This window comes from Monodon monoceros, unplaced genomic scaffold (assembly GCF_005190385.1).
Source record: "Monodon monoceros isolate NGI ecotype Baffin Bay Population unplaced genomic scaffold, NGI_Narwhal_1 Super_Scaffold_22, whole genome shotgun sequence".
Classification (NCBI taxonomy): domain Eukaryota; kingdom Metazoa; phylum Chordata; class Mammalia; order Artiodactyla; family Monodontidae; genus Monodon; species Monodon monoceros.
In genome coordinates this window covers 5342207-5358931 of record NW_021703779.1, presented here as the reverse complement: position 1 = coordinate 5358931, position 16725 = coordinate 5342207, and the positions used below count along the sequence as shown (strand labels likewise).

The 16725-nt window shown below is 44.5% G+C and overlaps 1 protein-coding gene across 1 annotated transcript in view; it reads right to left on the bottom strand.

Moving 5' to 3' along the window:
- PNPLA4 (patatin like phospholipase domain containing 4) overlaps nt 1-16725 on the bottom strand; it is a 28340-nt gene that overhangs the window by 5948 nt on the left and 5667 nt on the right. Inside the window, exons 3-5 of the mRNA XM_029239863.1 lie at nt 15719-15813; nt 14925-15060; nt 5392-5457 (exon numbers count right to left, since the gene is read on the bottom strand). Coding sequence (XP_029095696.1) covers nt 5392-5457; nt 14925-15060; nt 15719-15813 — 297 coding nt within the window. The remainder of the gene's footprint in view (nt 1-5391; nt 5458-14924; nt 15061-15718; nt 15814-16725) is intronic.

Genomic DNA, 16725 nt, shown 5'->3' with positions numbered 1-16725 from the left:
AAGGGGGAGGGGAGGAAAGGAGAAGGGGAAGAGGGAGGAAGGGGGAGGGGGAGAAGGGGGAGAGGGAGGAAGGGGGAGGGGGAGAGGGAGGAAGGGGGAGGGGAAGAGGGAGGAAGAGGGGGAGGGGAGAGGGAGGAAGGGGAGGGGTGAGAGGGTGGAAGGGGGAGGGGGAGAGGGCCAAAGGGGGAGTGGGGAGAGGGAGGAAGGGGGAGGGACAAAGGGGGAGGGGGGATAGGGAAGAAGAGGGGAGGGGGAGAAGGGAGAGGGAGTGTGTTTATGTCAAATAGATACCCACCCCCCAGGACACAGGTCAGAATCTACCATTTGGGATGAAGAAACACAGGAGGGGACAAGAGACACAGGAGATTTTTTAATGAAAGGGTGACAGGTGAAAATAAATAAAATTTTAAAAATTAAAAACTGGTTGAGAAAACCTGCAATACTGACTTGTACTAAATAATGATTTTTGGTAAATTGCCAACTTAATTTTTGGATTTCTGAAGGTTGCTCAAAAATGGTGATTCTATATACCCAACTTTCAGAAAACTCTAGCAGTTGAAATTCTACAAGTGCTATTTATTAATAGAAGATGTTCCCTGGAAAACTAACCTATTTTTTCAAAAATCAAATAGACATGCAGAATTTAAAAATCCGATGAAAAATAAGAGCTTCTATTTCAGCATGGCTGTAAATTGATAACCAGGGTTCCATCAAGCCAAATCTAGCTGGTCGCCCAGCCAGCCACCACCGTTCGCTATGACAGTGATTGAGATATGTATCCTCGTGACATGTCTAAATCATGAAGAAATAGAAGCCAAAGGACTGTAATAATAATAGTTGTATATAAATACATAGTAACAGAGTATTCTACAATTCTCTTTCCCACAGATATGCCAATAATGAAAAGATTAATAATTCATAACCCGTGCAAAAGGCTCAATGACTAGAATACAATGATAAGTATTCTCTATACAATACACTGTTAAAATATTACTTGAAATCTAACTCAGAGCAAAAAACAAACCTATAGCTCTTCTTGTGATCTGCATCACAGTTCCAGAGATTAAAATATCAAAATAACAATAAAATAGTCACTTGCCAACACTAATGCTATGTCTTAAAATGAAACAAAAAAACAAACAAAAAAACACTGATCAGGGATCTCCCTGGTGGTCCAGTGGGTAAGACTCCGATCTCCCAATGCAGGGTGCCCGGGTTTGATCCCTGGTCGGGGAACTAGATCCCACATGCCGCAACTAAGAGTTCGCATGCTGCAACTAAAAAGATCCCACGTGCTGCAACTAAGACCCGGCAAAGCCTAAATAAATAAATATTAAAAAGCAAAAACAAAAACTGATCAGTTAAGACCTCCTCTTGAAAATCCTTATTCTTCTTCCACATTGATGACTAGAACCTGTGAAAACGTGCTCTGAAAGTAGGCACATTCCCACAGCTTATTCAATCACTGGAAAGAGGCCATGTACACGGAAGGAAAATCCACTGGTAAAAATGATAAGATTGAACTTCAATTTATTTCCATTTATTCAATTGTTAATGAATATCAAGTATAAGTAGGGTGCTAAAAACAGTCTCCTAAGATAAAACCAGAGAAAGCTACAAAAACTTTTTTAAAAATTAGGAAAACCAGGAACTTCCCTGGTGGCGCAGTGGTTAAGAATCCGCCTGCCAATGCAGAGGACACGGGTTCGAGCCCTGGTCTGGGAAGATCCCACATGCCGCGGAGCAACAAAGCCCGTGCGGCACAACTACTGAGCCAGGCCACCACAACTACTGAAGCCCACGTGCCTAGACCCCGTGCTCTGCAACAAGAGAAGCCACTGCAATGAGAAGCCCGCGCACCGCAACGAAGAGTAGCCCCCGCTCTCGGCAAGCAGAGAAAGCCCGTCCGCGGCAACGAAGACCCAACACAGCCAAAAATAAATAAATAAAAATTTAAAAATTAATTAATTTTAAAAATTAGGAAAACCAAGCCGTTTTCCAAGATGTTGTACCACTTCACACAACTGGTAGACAGTTTAGGAAGGAATCATGCTGTTATTTACTGTGGCTTAAGTCAATTTTAAATCTTATGAAGGTATGAAACTTCTACATGATTAATAAAAGATTTTTTTCAATAAAAATATCAGGTCCACAAATAAGTATTAGTAAAACGCAGTATGTTCCGTAGCTAAGTGACACCGGACGTGGAGGTGAGTGGTCAGCCGGTTGAACAGGAGCTGCGTGCAGAAGCAGCTCAGGACACCAGCGGCTCTGCCTCAAACCCAAGTGATGCTGAGCTCTCTCTGCCCCCTGCTGCTGCAACCTCCATCGCTTCAGAAAAACCACCAAAGCCAACCAGCAAATCAAAACCTGACCTCCACAAAAGCATCAAGACCCAGAACAGGAGAAAGCGTGACACAAAGTTTTATGGAATTAGGAAAAGCTCACACCCACAGCAAAACACTGCATTTAAAGCAAAGTTCGCATTTCCCTGAAAATGGAGCGATTCTACAGACTAACCTGGTCTAGAAAGCATATTCAGCTGGGGGAAGGGAGGAGCCTGACAGAGTCCATAGCAAGCACACAAGGGCACTGGCAAGTCGCCACTGTGTGGCTGTAGACACAAAGCAAGGTCTCTGAGGAGCACACTGTCAATCATCATGTGCACAGGGGCCCCTCTTCCCGGACTTCATTAAACACCCAAGGTAAACCGAACGCTTTCTGGAGACATTAGGTTCTATTCAACAAGTAATTATGACGTGCCAACTGTGCACAGATGTCAGTCATCAGCAAGGCCGTGTCCCGCCTCCCAAGGTCCCTTTTTTCTCACACCTCCAGGTGCTGCATTCCCTGTTTAATTGAGGCTGCCCTTTCATGTTCCCGTCTAAGTATTCAGATCCCACATAGCAGGAAATTCAACTGAGAACATCTCACCCTTTAACTATTCCTAGGCTTCCGGTCATACACCTGGAGCAGTGGGGATGGGCGGGACAGAAATAAAATAAGGGAGATATTTTTTTAAAGGAATGACCAAAGCAAAGTAAAGCAAGAGGCACAGCACAGATGCAAACATTAGAGATCATCCTGGGAAAGTTGCCCCCTTACTAAGCTTGGTGACCTCAGTGAAGTGAATGAATGTTTCTACAACTCAATTTCCTCATCTGTAAAATATGGGGGTAATAATCCCTACAGCACATGGGAGTGGACTCTAATGCATCCAATAGAAAGCAATAAGAACAGGAAGTTTTACTTTTCCTAGTAAAAGAAATACAGAAGGTGGCCTGGTAAGGTCCCCCTCCTCAAGTCACTCAGGGCCCAGGTCTTTCCATCTCATTATTTGTCTCTATCTAGGGTGTGATCTGTGACCTCATGATCCACAACAGCTGCCAGAGCTCTGGTCGTCACATCTAAGTTCCAGGCAGCAGGAAGGAAAGAAAGGTACACAACCTCCCTTCCTGTAAGTCCCACAGTAATTCGGCCTACCTCTCACTGCCAGCACGTAAGGGGATGGCCACACCTAGCTTCAAGGGAAGGTGGAGAATGTGGCCTTTTAGCTACATGGTAACAGGCCCAGAAAAAAACTGGGTTTCTGTTACTAAGGAAGAAGAGGACAGTGTATGTTGGAAGAAACTAGGAGCCATGACCACCTACACCTCCTTCATAATACAGTTAATACTATTTAAACACAGGAAATGTTCAGCATCGTCTTAGATTATACTAGGCTTCTGGGACTCAGCTCTGTTCTAGCCTTGATTCCATCCCTCCTTTCCCCCCCATCTCCTTTCCATCACTTCCTTACTATACCTACATCCCACGTTCTCAGTCACCACCTCTTAATTTATCTATCACAACAGAAATTCTGTTGATTCTTGGATTCTGAATCCCCTTTTCATGATCAGATACAATCTCATGAAACACCTGAGCATTTTGCATATTTTTTTCTACCATTTAGCCATTTCTGTCATGTATTTCAAGGGCACAGTGGGACACACTTAAATAGAAGATAACATTTATTGATATCAGAAAAGACCTTAAAGAGATATGCACAAATCATTGCATTTATTATCAAGCAATAGCGTGATATAATAATTGCATTTATTATCAAGCAATAGCGTGAAGTAAAATCATTACATTTCAGATCATAAAATTAAAGTTCATAATCGTAATGTAAAGTTGATTTTGATAGCATCTGTATTCGAAATTTATACGTAAAAACAAATGTTGAGTTTTTTACGGCTCTAAGAGAAAATGCTACTTAACTTACTTTAAAGTCATTATGTAAAGGGGGATACCTCTCCAATTTTCAAATGACAGCAAAGATCATACCCCTTGGTAACTGAGTATCTGCTAGCTCTGAGAGGCAGTATCCAAAATAGGAAAAAAAAACCCAAAACAACAACAGCAAAAAAACACCTGGGTTTCCATGAGCTTATGTTTATTTTATGCTGCTTTAAAAAATTCAATGTATATTACGTTTCTACTTGGTCACGAAGAGGGTTTTAGCCTACAACATGTGAGCCCATCACTGCAAATAACACGCTGTATGCATATAGGGAATAAAGAGAGTTCAAGTTGGACCTGATGGTCCACTCTTAGGCTGTCCATCTACATGGCCTCATCCAGCTACTCAACCTCAACCATCTGCCCGTCTGAGACAACCGTCCCGGGGCAGACCACTTTGGGCCAAGGATCCTATGAGAAGCACAGAAAAGGGCGGGGATGACCAGGAAAACTCAGAGAAAGAAAATCACAAGGCCTGACAAGGTCAGAACACAGACACATCCCCAATCACATTAGCTAAGAGATTTGCAAAAGTCAATTCCTTGGTTGTAAGACCATGCGTTCACTGAGCACAGGCCCTTTGCTGGGCCTTCCAAGTGAAAGAATGAATGACAGCTATTAAACACTTTTCCTGTACACATTTATGAATGAATACGTACATATCATGTATATATAAAACAAATGGCATTAATCATCCATGGATATGTGCCTGATCTTGAGTAGGTGTTAAAGAGACAGTGTATTTGATGACAAAAAGTACGTATCTCTGGTGTGGGTTAAATAGATACCGCATTTGGTTCTGAGATGCGTATCTCCGGTTTATGTATGAAATAGCTACTGTGTTTGATCACACAACTTTTAACTCTGGTGTGTGTTGAACAGATACTGTGTCTGCTCATCAGTGTGTGTGTGTAAGTGTGCAGGCGATAGGGCACCACAGCACCTGCACTTGATTTTTTTTGTTTTTTCTGCTAAACAGAAACAAAACTACGGGGAAACAAGTCATACAAATGGAGTTGGAGCCACCAGAATAATAGTACAATTGGACCTTTCGAAGGAAACATATGAACACGGGATTTATTGATCATTTGTCAGTTGTAAGCATCTTACCTGCCCTTTGTATTCCACTGGTTTTAGTCCTGCGTAAATGGGCACAAAACTGCTGGCTAACAGGACCTAGACGGATAAAGAAACAGCTTGTGAAAGGAGGCATTAACATGCCTACGATATATTTCATGTCCCCTACTATGAAATTAAAATCGTTTAAATGTACAAAAATTTGCTATAACAATAAGTTCCATGTATTTCAAGGGCACAGTGGGACACACTTAAATCGAAGATAACATTTATTGATATCAGAAAAGACCTTAAAGAGATATGCACAAATCATTGTTCTCCAACTCCATCCACTTCACCCGAGTAATACTGGCACTTAAATTGTAGACAGCCAAGTCATTACACAATTAAAGTCCAGGTAAGTCTAAATTCCTGAGTGTGTACAGGTTGCAAGTAAGTTATTTACGATGTTCTATCCTACACTGTAAGAGTTATTTGAAAGTTTCACTCTATCTTCCAGAGAAACAAACCCCTCTGGTTATTACGGCTCAGGGGATGTTTTCATTTATGTCACCAGGATGTAGCACATTTCATGGGTTAGTTACATGGCCTGGATATGTAATGAGACACTGGCAGGGAGGGGCACCAATTATACTTTATCTTCCATTTAAAAAGTCGAAAAAGATTGCCATTTAAAATATTACCGTTTCTTCCCACAGAAGAAGCTGAGCTCTGGGAGCTTTTCTGACATGTGCAAGTTTTATTCTGCAATGCAGTTTTCAAATCGCTAGTGTTCTATTTGGAAAGATACAGTATTAGATATGGAATACTTAAGCTCCAATCCTTCAATTGATAATTGAAGACTCCATGGCTGTTTGTTGTCAAAGAGTTCACGAGATTTTTTTTCCAAGTAGATATTATTCAGAACTGGATTATGGTCCCCAAAATGATTTGTACATCATCCACTTAGAATTCTTTAGAGATCAGAGGGCATTTCCCCCAAAGGAAGAATGGTGTAAGTATGACTTGTGAGGTCTGCTCTCAAAAACCCAGCAATCCCACTACTGGGCATATACCCAGAGAAAAACATAATTCAAAAAGACACAAGCACCCCAGTGTTCATTGCAGCACTATTTATAAGAGCTAGAACATGGAAGCAACCTAAAGGTCCATCAACGGAGGAATGAATAAAGAAGATGTAGTACATATATACAATGGAATATTACTCAGCCATAAAAAGGAATGAAACTGGGTCATTTGTAGAGATGTGGATGGACCTGGAGACTGTCATACCGAGTGAAGTAAGTCAGAAAGAAAAAGACAAATACGGTATATTAACGCATATATGTGGAATCTAGAAAAATGGTATAGGTGATCTTATCTGCAAAACAGAATCAGAGGCACAGATGTAGAGAACAAACCTATGGATACCAAGGGGGGAAAAGGGGGGATGGGATGAACTGGGAGATTGGGATTGACATATATACACTATTGATACTATGTATAAAACAGATAACTAATGAGAACCTACTGTATAGCTCAGGGAACTTTACTCAATGTTCTGTGGTGACCTAAATGCGAAGGAAATCCAAAAAAGAGGGGATACATGTATACGTATAGCTGACTCACTTTGCTGTGCACCTGAAACTATCACAACGTTGTAAAGCAACGATACGCCAATAAAAGTTTTTAAAAATAGCTGATTTATTCTGAAGTGCAAGTAAATGAGAGACCCAGTCACCAGCATAACGTGATTTCTATAGGACACTCCTCTGTGGGTGGCGACCTGACACAACTGTGTTGCGACACCTCTGGGACTTGGCACAGACTTCCTTATGCGGTGGCTCCTCGTGACCAAAGATTCCACCGATGGGAAAGGGTCTGCATCTCCTTCACAGCCAGTGCTGATACCTGCAGGTACCGCCCCCTTCTCCATAGTAGGAATGAAGACCATCCGTAGTGGGGAAACCGCATTCTCCCATGCTGCTGGAGTACGTGAGCGCCTGGGCATCGGTCCTGGGTGCCAGCGAGGCCTCAGCCACGGGCCCCTGACGGCTGGCCCGAGAAGCATGGCGGGGCTTCAGACTGGAGTAGAAGCAAACTCAATGGTGTCAAAGCACAACAGAGGGACTCTAGCAGGAGACAGGAAGGGATCGTGCCAGGTGCTACTGCACGTCTCTGCTGTGCCAGGCTGATGCTGGGTGCCAGAATCGGCTACACAACATCTGGGCCCCGTGTGGAGCGAAAATGCAGGTATTCAGAACTGTAAGGTGTCGAGAGCAAAGCATGAAGCCATGGTATGAAGACACCCTTGCACAAGATTTCTCAGCCTTCTAAGAAGGGTCAATGCAAACGAGCCCCCCACTTAGCATTCATTTCAAAATCTCAGCTTTCGGTGTGGGGCCCCCATGACGTTACCCACACCCTCTCCACAAAGACGCCAAGCAGGAGTGAGCCTCCCCTCCGGTGATTTGCGGAAGATCACATCCATCCGCGGGGCCGACAGGATAGAAACCAAGCCTCTTCAGGCCCAACCTCGTCAGCCCCCTGGTAGCCCCGACCTGAGCAGCTGAGCATTTTTCAGAGCAAGGCTGTTCACAGTTACGGTCACTGCCTTCACCCTAACTAATCTGGCCCTATCATTGGTTGGCTACTCCTTTAGGAAGGTAATTACAGACCCTAGGTACGTTCTGCAAGCACAATGCTGCTATTTAATGAAGTTATCCGGCAAAAATGCAACACTGCACCATAGCGATAACAATTTGTGGATAGCACACATATTGGGAAATTACAGTACTTAGACGCCTTTAAACAGCCAAACACACTCTATAACTGTAAGGACTTACTTCACTATAACAGACATGTGGCCTGCAAAAAGAAAAAAGAAAAAAAATCACTACCCTTAGAAACAGAATTATGTGGGTTTTTTACCTCCCGTGTGTCAAGTTATAATGTGAAGTTCACAAGTTAATGCTTAGAACTCTTTTTGAGCTGTTTAGATGAAAAATGCTACCCAATTACTTTGATACAGATAGTAACAGCAAGAATCCTCTGAACTGACATGAAAAGTGCGGTGAACTGGAAAAGACCCGTCATCCCCCCCAAAATCAGTGTATTTGTTCTGTCATAGGTTATACGGGCTAGTGATTTGTATATCAAACTATGGTTAGTGGGAAAATTAGCTTTTGATAGTTAGGAACTAAGCGGCTTGTCTTATTCGATGTCAGCTTACTGCCATTTTATTGCAAGCAAACAGGATTTTCTAAGGCGGGAGACAGTTCATGAAATATGTACTATTATGCCTCAACATGCTTCTACTGTCTTACCTCACTGGTGTTCCAGTGAAATATTTCTCACCAAAAAATATCGATACATCTAGGGCAGTGGTTCTCAAGTTGGGGGGGCGGGGGGTCTGAGCCCCCTGGGGACATTTAGCCATGTCTGCAGACTGTTTTGGTTGAGGACACCGATACAGAAGGCAGGGACCTAGTTAGTGTTCCTGCCCTGTCACTTAGCCCAGCACTTTAAGAATTACACGTACGTTAAACCATTGATTTTTTTCTGTTTCCTTCTCACCAAATACACAAGGATAAAAATAAACGTCAGCGACTTACTGTAGCAACTGTATAAAGCATTGCCAAGTGTGGATTCAATACACGTTCAGATTAGCTTTTTTCATTTTACATTTTATAGAAAAGGGGTGTTTAGAAAATTATGTGGCCTGGCTTCCTTAGAGAATAAATTGTCAACCAGTTTCATTTATGCCTAAAGTTGACTGTGGAGTTTAATGAGAATCTGGCTGTGTATTCAGAACCTGCTGGTGTAGTTGAAATTCAAAGACAGATTCAAATTTGTCTTACCCAGTCTTCAAGATAATGACCAATCTTAAATTCAGTCCTTATTTCACCTTCACAGGGCTAAACGTGAGAAGGTCTTGCTGTAAGAGCATGCTCACCGTGTGCAAGGCAATTCAGGACATCCTGGCAATGGAGACGGGTGGGGGGGACACCATTCTGCAGGAACGCCTTCCTGGGCGTATGTGTGTCAAAGGGCATTCATGGATGTCAAAAGACCATCTCAGAGCACATACACGGGGCGTCAGTTTTAAACACAAATTCGATGATTTGTACCAATTCAGACAAGGGCCAGAGCACTATCCCTCCCGCTCCGTGGCACGCTTAATTTCAAAGCCATTCCTGCTGAGCTGTGGAGGTGGCGGCGTACGACTTTCTTGTAAATGAAGGGTTTACTTCCCTAAGTATGCGTTGCAGGAGGCTAATATTGAAATATGTTTGGATTTCCTGATTGCATGTTTCCTTCTGAAGAAGGATAGCCCAGTATAAAATCTGGAGCTTAAAATGGGTGAGTTGAGGTGCAAGATGTATACATTGGGACATTCGGGGCACAATATGTAAACGGGCCCACAAATCAAGGAGTTGCTAAGGACCCATGACAAGTATTTGCCTCTGTGCCTGGGTCTCCTGGCCGATGCTCCCCAGGGCTAGAATCAGTGCTCTACAGTATGGGGTTATGGGGCAATGTGGGGCTTAGCCCCGCCCCCATGGCTCTGCAGGGCACTGCCCTCATGGGACGTCTCTGCAGTGCCCTGTGCTGGCGGGGGTCCTGGCACTCGGGGGCCTCTGGTGGAAGGGAGCTGCCCTGATGATCTCTGAATGGCCTTTGTCCATGGTCTTGGACTACATATAGGTCCTGGCTTCTGTCTAGACGGCCAACTCATGGAACCTCCTTATCACAGGGTTATCTGGCCAGATGGCCACACCCCTCCTGTTGTGTCCCAAACAGGCTCTCTTATTCTCTTCAGTATGCACAGGCTGAGAATGTTCCAAATCTTTAAGTTCTGCTTTGCTTCTGAGGAACAATTCCATCTTTACCTATTTCTCTCTTCTTGCGTTTTACTCTAAGTAGCCAAGAGAAACCAGGCTGCTCCTTCAACACTTTGCTTAGAAACCACCTCATCAAATATCCAGTGTCATAACCTGCAAGTTCTACCATCCCCAGAACACGAGGACATGAACATAATCCTGCTATTCTGGGTCAATGTATAACACGGGTGACCTTTCCTCCATCGTCTGATAACATTTCGTCGCCTCCGTCTGAGACCTCATCGCTATGGCCTTTACTATCCAGGTCTAAGAATATGGAGGCTCTCTCTACGGTTTGGTTTTTCCTTTCTGAGCCGTCACCAGAATCACCAACGGCAACGCAGGGTTTTTCTAACATGTACCTCTCAACTCATAGATCCCCTGCCCGTTACTCAGCTCCAAAGCCGCTTCCACACTTTTAGGTATTTGTTACAGCAGCATCCTCACCTGTCAGTGCCAAGTTCCTGTCTCAGTCTGCTCAGGCTGCTACAACAAAATACCACAGACTGGGTGGCTTAGAAAGGACACAAGTTTATTTTCTCACAGTTCTGGAATCTCAGAAGTCCAAGATCAAGGGGCTGGTAGATTCAGTGTCTACTGAGAACCCACTTCTATGTCCTCACATGGTGGAAGAGGTGAGGGAGCTCTCCGGGGTCTCTTTTACAAGAGCACTAATCCCATTCATTAGGGCTCCACCCTCATGACCTAATCACTTCCGACAGACCCCTGACTCCAAATACCATCATATTGGGGGTTAGGATTTCAACACAGGAATTTGGGGGGGGGACACAAACATCCAGACCATAGCACTGAGTTAAATCACCATGGACATAAGATCCCAAATACTATGGAAATCCAATCCCAAATAAAATGAGTCATTGGACCACATAATTGATCCAAAGAGGTTCTCAGAAAATAATCAACTATCATTGCAGCTATCAGATGAAAGAATAATTTTTTCATGCCACCAAAAGTGAAGTTAATATAATTTAAGTATGAATCATCACACAAGCACATTGGTGAATGTACACCAGGTCAATGGTTGAAGAGGTATAAAAATCAGATGCCTAAAGGCAGAACTTGGTCATAATCCATTTCCCGAGATTTTATAGATGTAGGTGAGCACGTTGCTCATGAACAAAGATAAGGGGTAAAAGAAGAAAATGTTTAAGAAAGGGTGAAGCCTACCCAGTCTGCAAAAAGAAAGCTGGGACCTTAAAATTTCATGACAGACTCACACAGGGATGCTGACCAGTGATGTGTGTGGCTTATTATCTTATTTGTTCATTATTTACTAAATATGCACTGTAATTAACAAGCTTATAAGACTTGACTATTTCAAGCACACTTTTACATGATTTTTTCAATTTACTCGCCATGGTAACACCGATTACCTTTCATCTCCATTTCACAGTTGAGAAAACTGAGGCTCAAACGTAATTAGCCTCAGAGGACACCATCAGGGAATGACAGACCTGAATAGGAACACTGGGAGATGCACAAAAACAAGTGATAATCCAAGACAGTGTAACAAGACACAGACACACGGACACCCATGCACACACTGTGAGATACAGGTTTCTAGTTGGATTTTCAGGTACACAGAGAGCCTATCTATAATAAAAGGTAGCAGTCAGCTGGTGGATAATGAAGAGCTTGGCATTAAAAAGAAAAAAAAATCTAGTAATTAAGGGAATAAACGAGGCATTGATTAAAAATCACCAATATTTAATACTCTCCCATATTCCTGTCCTGGCTAGCTAGCAATTGATCCTTGACATGCTCTACCTCTGGTTTCAGTCTTAATCTCCGTCTGTCACCTACAGACTTCCAAGATCATAGACATTAAACCCAAGGCTGAGGGATCAGAGCCAGGCAGGCAAAGCTCCCAGGAGACGCCAGTTACAAACTGTGGGCTGCTTCTCCTCTTGGCTTCTGGAACTCAGCGCCCTCCGGTCTCTAGCTAAGGAAGTGGGGGAGTGGCCGGCGCCTTTCTTCTCTCCCCTGACACTGAATGAGGCGGTCAGAACTACCACCCCAGACACGGGTCTCCCACTGGCCTCTGATCAGAACACAGCATGTCACTGCCCAGCGTGTGTGTGTGTTGGGGGGAGGGCGAGATATTTTCCCTTCATATTCTTCTCCCTCCCTCCTGCAGTCTTCACCAGTCTTCATTTTTGAACTACATGCTCATGAGTATTCCAGGCATACATTTCATACATTTTTAGAGCCACCATCTGCTGTCAAGGAACCATCTATCCTTCCTTTCTTTGAGTTTCTGCAAAAGGTTAGAGCATTCTACTAAACATTTAAAATGCTTCTCGTATAACCTAGGATACATATTAATTATTCAATTATTCTCCTTACAAGGTATTATACATTTGTGCCAACTAGTTCTCTTCTGTTCAATGAACTCAAGTAATTTCACCAGTTCTCTGAGTAGTTATTATCCAAAACAAAGCAAATCAAAAAGTCCTGTTTGCTTACTGCAGTAGTTTGCTATGGCTGCTATAACAAGTTACCACAAATCGAAAGGCTAAAACAACACAAATAAATGTATGATCCTAGGGTCTGGAGGTCGGGATCCAGCACAGGCTGGATCCACCTGGGCAAAAAAATTCAGGTGCTGGCAGGGCTGCAATCCTTCCTGCGGGCTTGAGGGGAGACTTGGTTTCCTGCTCATTGAGATACTGGTAGCATTCAGTTCCACTGGCTGTAGGACTGAGGTCCCTCTGCCTCGCTGGCTGTCAAGGGGAGGACCCGTAGTGCCCTCCTCATACAAAGGCTCCTGCGCCTCAGAAGCAGCAAACATCTCCATTTTTAAGGACACATGTGATTAAATTAGTTTGGGTCGGCCCAGCTAACCCAGGATCACCTCCCCATCAAGACCCTCACCTTCACCCCATCTATACAAACCCTCTTGCCATGTGAGACGCCGTATTCACAGGTCCTGGGGATTACAGTGTGGACATCTTTGGGGGACGTTATTCAGCTCACGACACTCCCACATGAAAGGAATTAAGAGGGTGATTTTATCTCGTGTTGGGAGAGGGGGCCATGGCTACCAAGCAGAATGTTAGAGGCCTGGACTGTGGTCCCAGCTGGGGCACTAGCGAGCTGAATTACGTTTTGTCCAGATCATTGAACATGAAGGATCCAGCTTCTTCATTCTTTTAATAGATGCCATCTTCGTTCATTGATTTATTCATTCCCATTCACTCATGGAGCACAGGTTGATGGAGATGACACTGTACCAGGCGCTGGGAATACAGGAGCGGACAGAACACAGCAGTCCCTGAACCCTCCTACCCCCCACCCCCACCCCGAGCTTACACTCCTGTGAAGGAAGATAGACAAAAACTAAGTAAACAGAGCAGTAAAATTCGTATGCGGAACAGTGGTAAGTAAATCAGGGCGGGATATAGGAAACATCAGGGGCTCGGCCACTGTAGATACAGTAGCCACGGACAGACTCAAGGAGAAGGTAGTAACTGTGGGTAGAATTCCCCTCTTGTTTCATGATAGGATAATAGTCTTTTGCTCCCAGCCTTGTTCTCTTACCAACAAGAAGAGGTATTCTAACCACCACAAGCCTGATATGTCTGCGTTGGCATTGACAATTTGTGACAATTCAGGCATGGATTATCAGCTTCTCCCTTTCTATTTTTTAAGTCTACACAAGAGTATAATAATATTATAGAAAAATATTTTTCTAAGATGGAATGACTATTAATGTATAAGTGAGAGACGGGAGTGAAAATATTCTAATCTCTTAAGTCACAAAGTAATTTTACTTGTCAGCTCAACATTTCATTAGGTATTTCAAATCATATCATTCAAACATAAAATTCGAACCGTGAGTTTTGATAGTAAAACTCAATGCATTTATCATCTAATTCTGGTGGAACTTGTAGCTCTCTCAATCCATCGCCTGCTGCTGTATCCAAACACGCGTCCTCTGTATCACCTGAAGCTCGCTACAATTCCCACAAGAGGAAAAAGAAGAAAATAGCCTGGCTTTTCTAAGAGAAGTGCACCCTTTCAAATGTAAAATATTTATTACCTTAGCAATGCACTGTTATTTGCAAATCAGCCGAACTATCTCAGAGACAATGATTTCCCAACCGACTTTCACATGTGTTTGGATAGAAAGGCATCAACGCAAAATGGAAGAAAGGAAAGGGAACACTAGAGTGAAAAGGTAAGAGACCTGGATTCCCACTGGCAGTCAGTACACCCTGGGGTGTGTCACACAAAATCTTACCAGCCATTTCTTCTCTTAGAAAAGCGACAAAAGTACAGTAATCTCACCTGTCCTGCCTGATTTACAGGGCTGTGGAAGGGCCGAATATGGTAGTACTGAGACAAAGTCTTACACAAACCGCGTAAGTATTATCTACGTCAATGTAAGGAATGGTTCTTGCTACTCAAGTTTAATCCCAGGATAAACGTGAGCACACGGAACATCACAAGAAAAAATACCGAGCTACTCCGGAGGTCTCTGGGAGCCGCCTGCCATAAGGTGGCCTCGGAGGGATACTGGCGGATGCATCCTGCAGACGCATGATTTATGGAGCATATGTACCATCTATCAGGCATGGTATGCAATGCTGGATCTAAAGAACGCGGGCGCGCTCACTGTTTGTGGAAGTATGTATATCAGCACTTGCTCATTTCCTCCAACAAGGAATGCGGCAGTGTTACCTTAACAAGGTCCTCTCGGGAGGGAAAACTGGAGACTAAGTAGTTTTCTCTGGTCTTGGTGTTGGTGATGGAGACGTGCAGGCGGTTGTGAGCCAGCTCGTGCGCGTTGGGAGGGAGAATCGCCTCCACTCCGCTCCTGAAGAAGAAAAAGGGACCCGCTGCGCCCCACCGGCCGGCAAGCCTTGTAGCTGCCCAGGCTGGAGACCCGAGAAAGAGCCCGGAGACAGTGACAGCGGCACCTATGGCTTACTGGATGGGGGATCTTACATGTCCAAAGCAAAAGAGTCCTGGAGAGACACCCCATCATGTTCGGCAGCCTGCAGACAGGACAAAGCAGCCATCTTTGCTACCCGGGGGCGAAGGAGGCCACCATTTATATAGGGAATTGATGTCACGTGGGCTCCTCTGTTACCACAGAAACTAGCAGCTCACAGCCCGTCAGGTTAACACCCATCGTGGAGGGCAGGTATCTCCCTTTAATAAACTACCAGGTGGAGCCGCTCTGGCCCAAGGATTAGGCCAGTCACGTGCTGGGGCAGGAGGCAACTCACGTTTGTGAGAGTAGCGTGCGGATGAAGCAAGGACTTGGTCGAGCAGGGGATGTACAGAGAGCAAGAGAACAGCCATCTTGAGTGGCTTGGCCACGCACTGCATGATTCACCTTTAATTACTGACCGCCTTGTAAATGTTTCAGGAGAGAGAATGCTGACTGAGCTTGCTACAATGTATCCAGAGCGTCCTCTGTCTTCACAGGCTTGGGGGAGGGAGCGGGGGAATGTACTCTATATATGTACCTCAATCGGGCCATGAAGTCATAGCCGGGTGTCACTGCCCCGAAAGTCTGCCTTCGGATTTCTTCGGCAAAACCGTAGGTAAACTCGTTACATTCCTGAAAAAGAAAATTAATAGGTGACCCTATGTTTTGTCAAAAACATTACGATTCTGGTTCCAGAACCCTGTGCCTATCACACAAGGCACCTGGACCGTATAAAGCCAACCCCAGATGTCGGATGCTTCACAGGCACGCATCCCCACGAGGCCTGTCCCTCACCCACCATTCCTGGGCCCCAGGCAAGCTATATGGTCTGCCAATTGCAATCTTTTCTTTTTTTCTTTTTCTTTTTCAACCACCTCACATGGCTTTGCCCACCTGTGGAAAATCCTTGACGGCTGGGTTCTAATTGTAACTGAGCACATTTCTCTACAGGCTTCTCCAACATAATTAAATTCCTCACCCACACCAATCCTGTGGCCTCTGGAACATTCGGCCTGCAGCTCTACAACAGTGCTGACGATTCACACCACCACCAACAACAGAGAAAGGGCTTGCGATGACTCTACCGGATCAGAGTCCTTGGAGATTAGCCTGGGGCACTGGTCTTTCACAAAAGTCCCCCCAGTCGGGGCTAACAGGCAGCCAGTGCTGAGATCCACTGATGTGGCCTCTGTTGCCTCGTCTTCATATAACAATGCAAGGTGGGTATAATCACCACACTAGATGGGTAAGAAAACTGACATTTGGAGGGTTAAGTATCTTTCCCACTGTGCCATCAAAAATGAGTGTCAGTGCCAGGATTTAAACCCAGGTCTATCTTTCATTTATTAGTTCATCCATTCAGCAACCTACTGGGCACCAGGCGGTGGGCTAGGAACTGGGATTCAATGGCTAAGCATGAGATACACAGAGCCCCTGCCTAACTGGGACTGAGGAGTCCCTCGGTGAGGAGATGGCAGGGCGCCAGGACAGCATCCATGTATGGGGCAGATTCACGTCCCCTCCTTCCCCCGAAGGTTAGGGTAG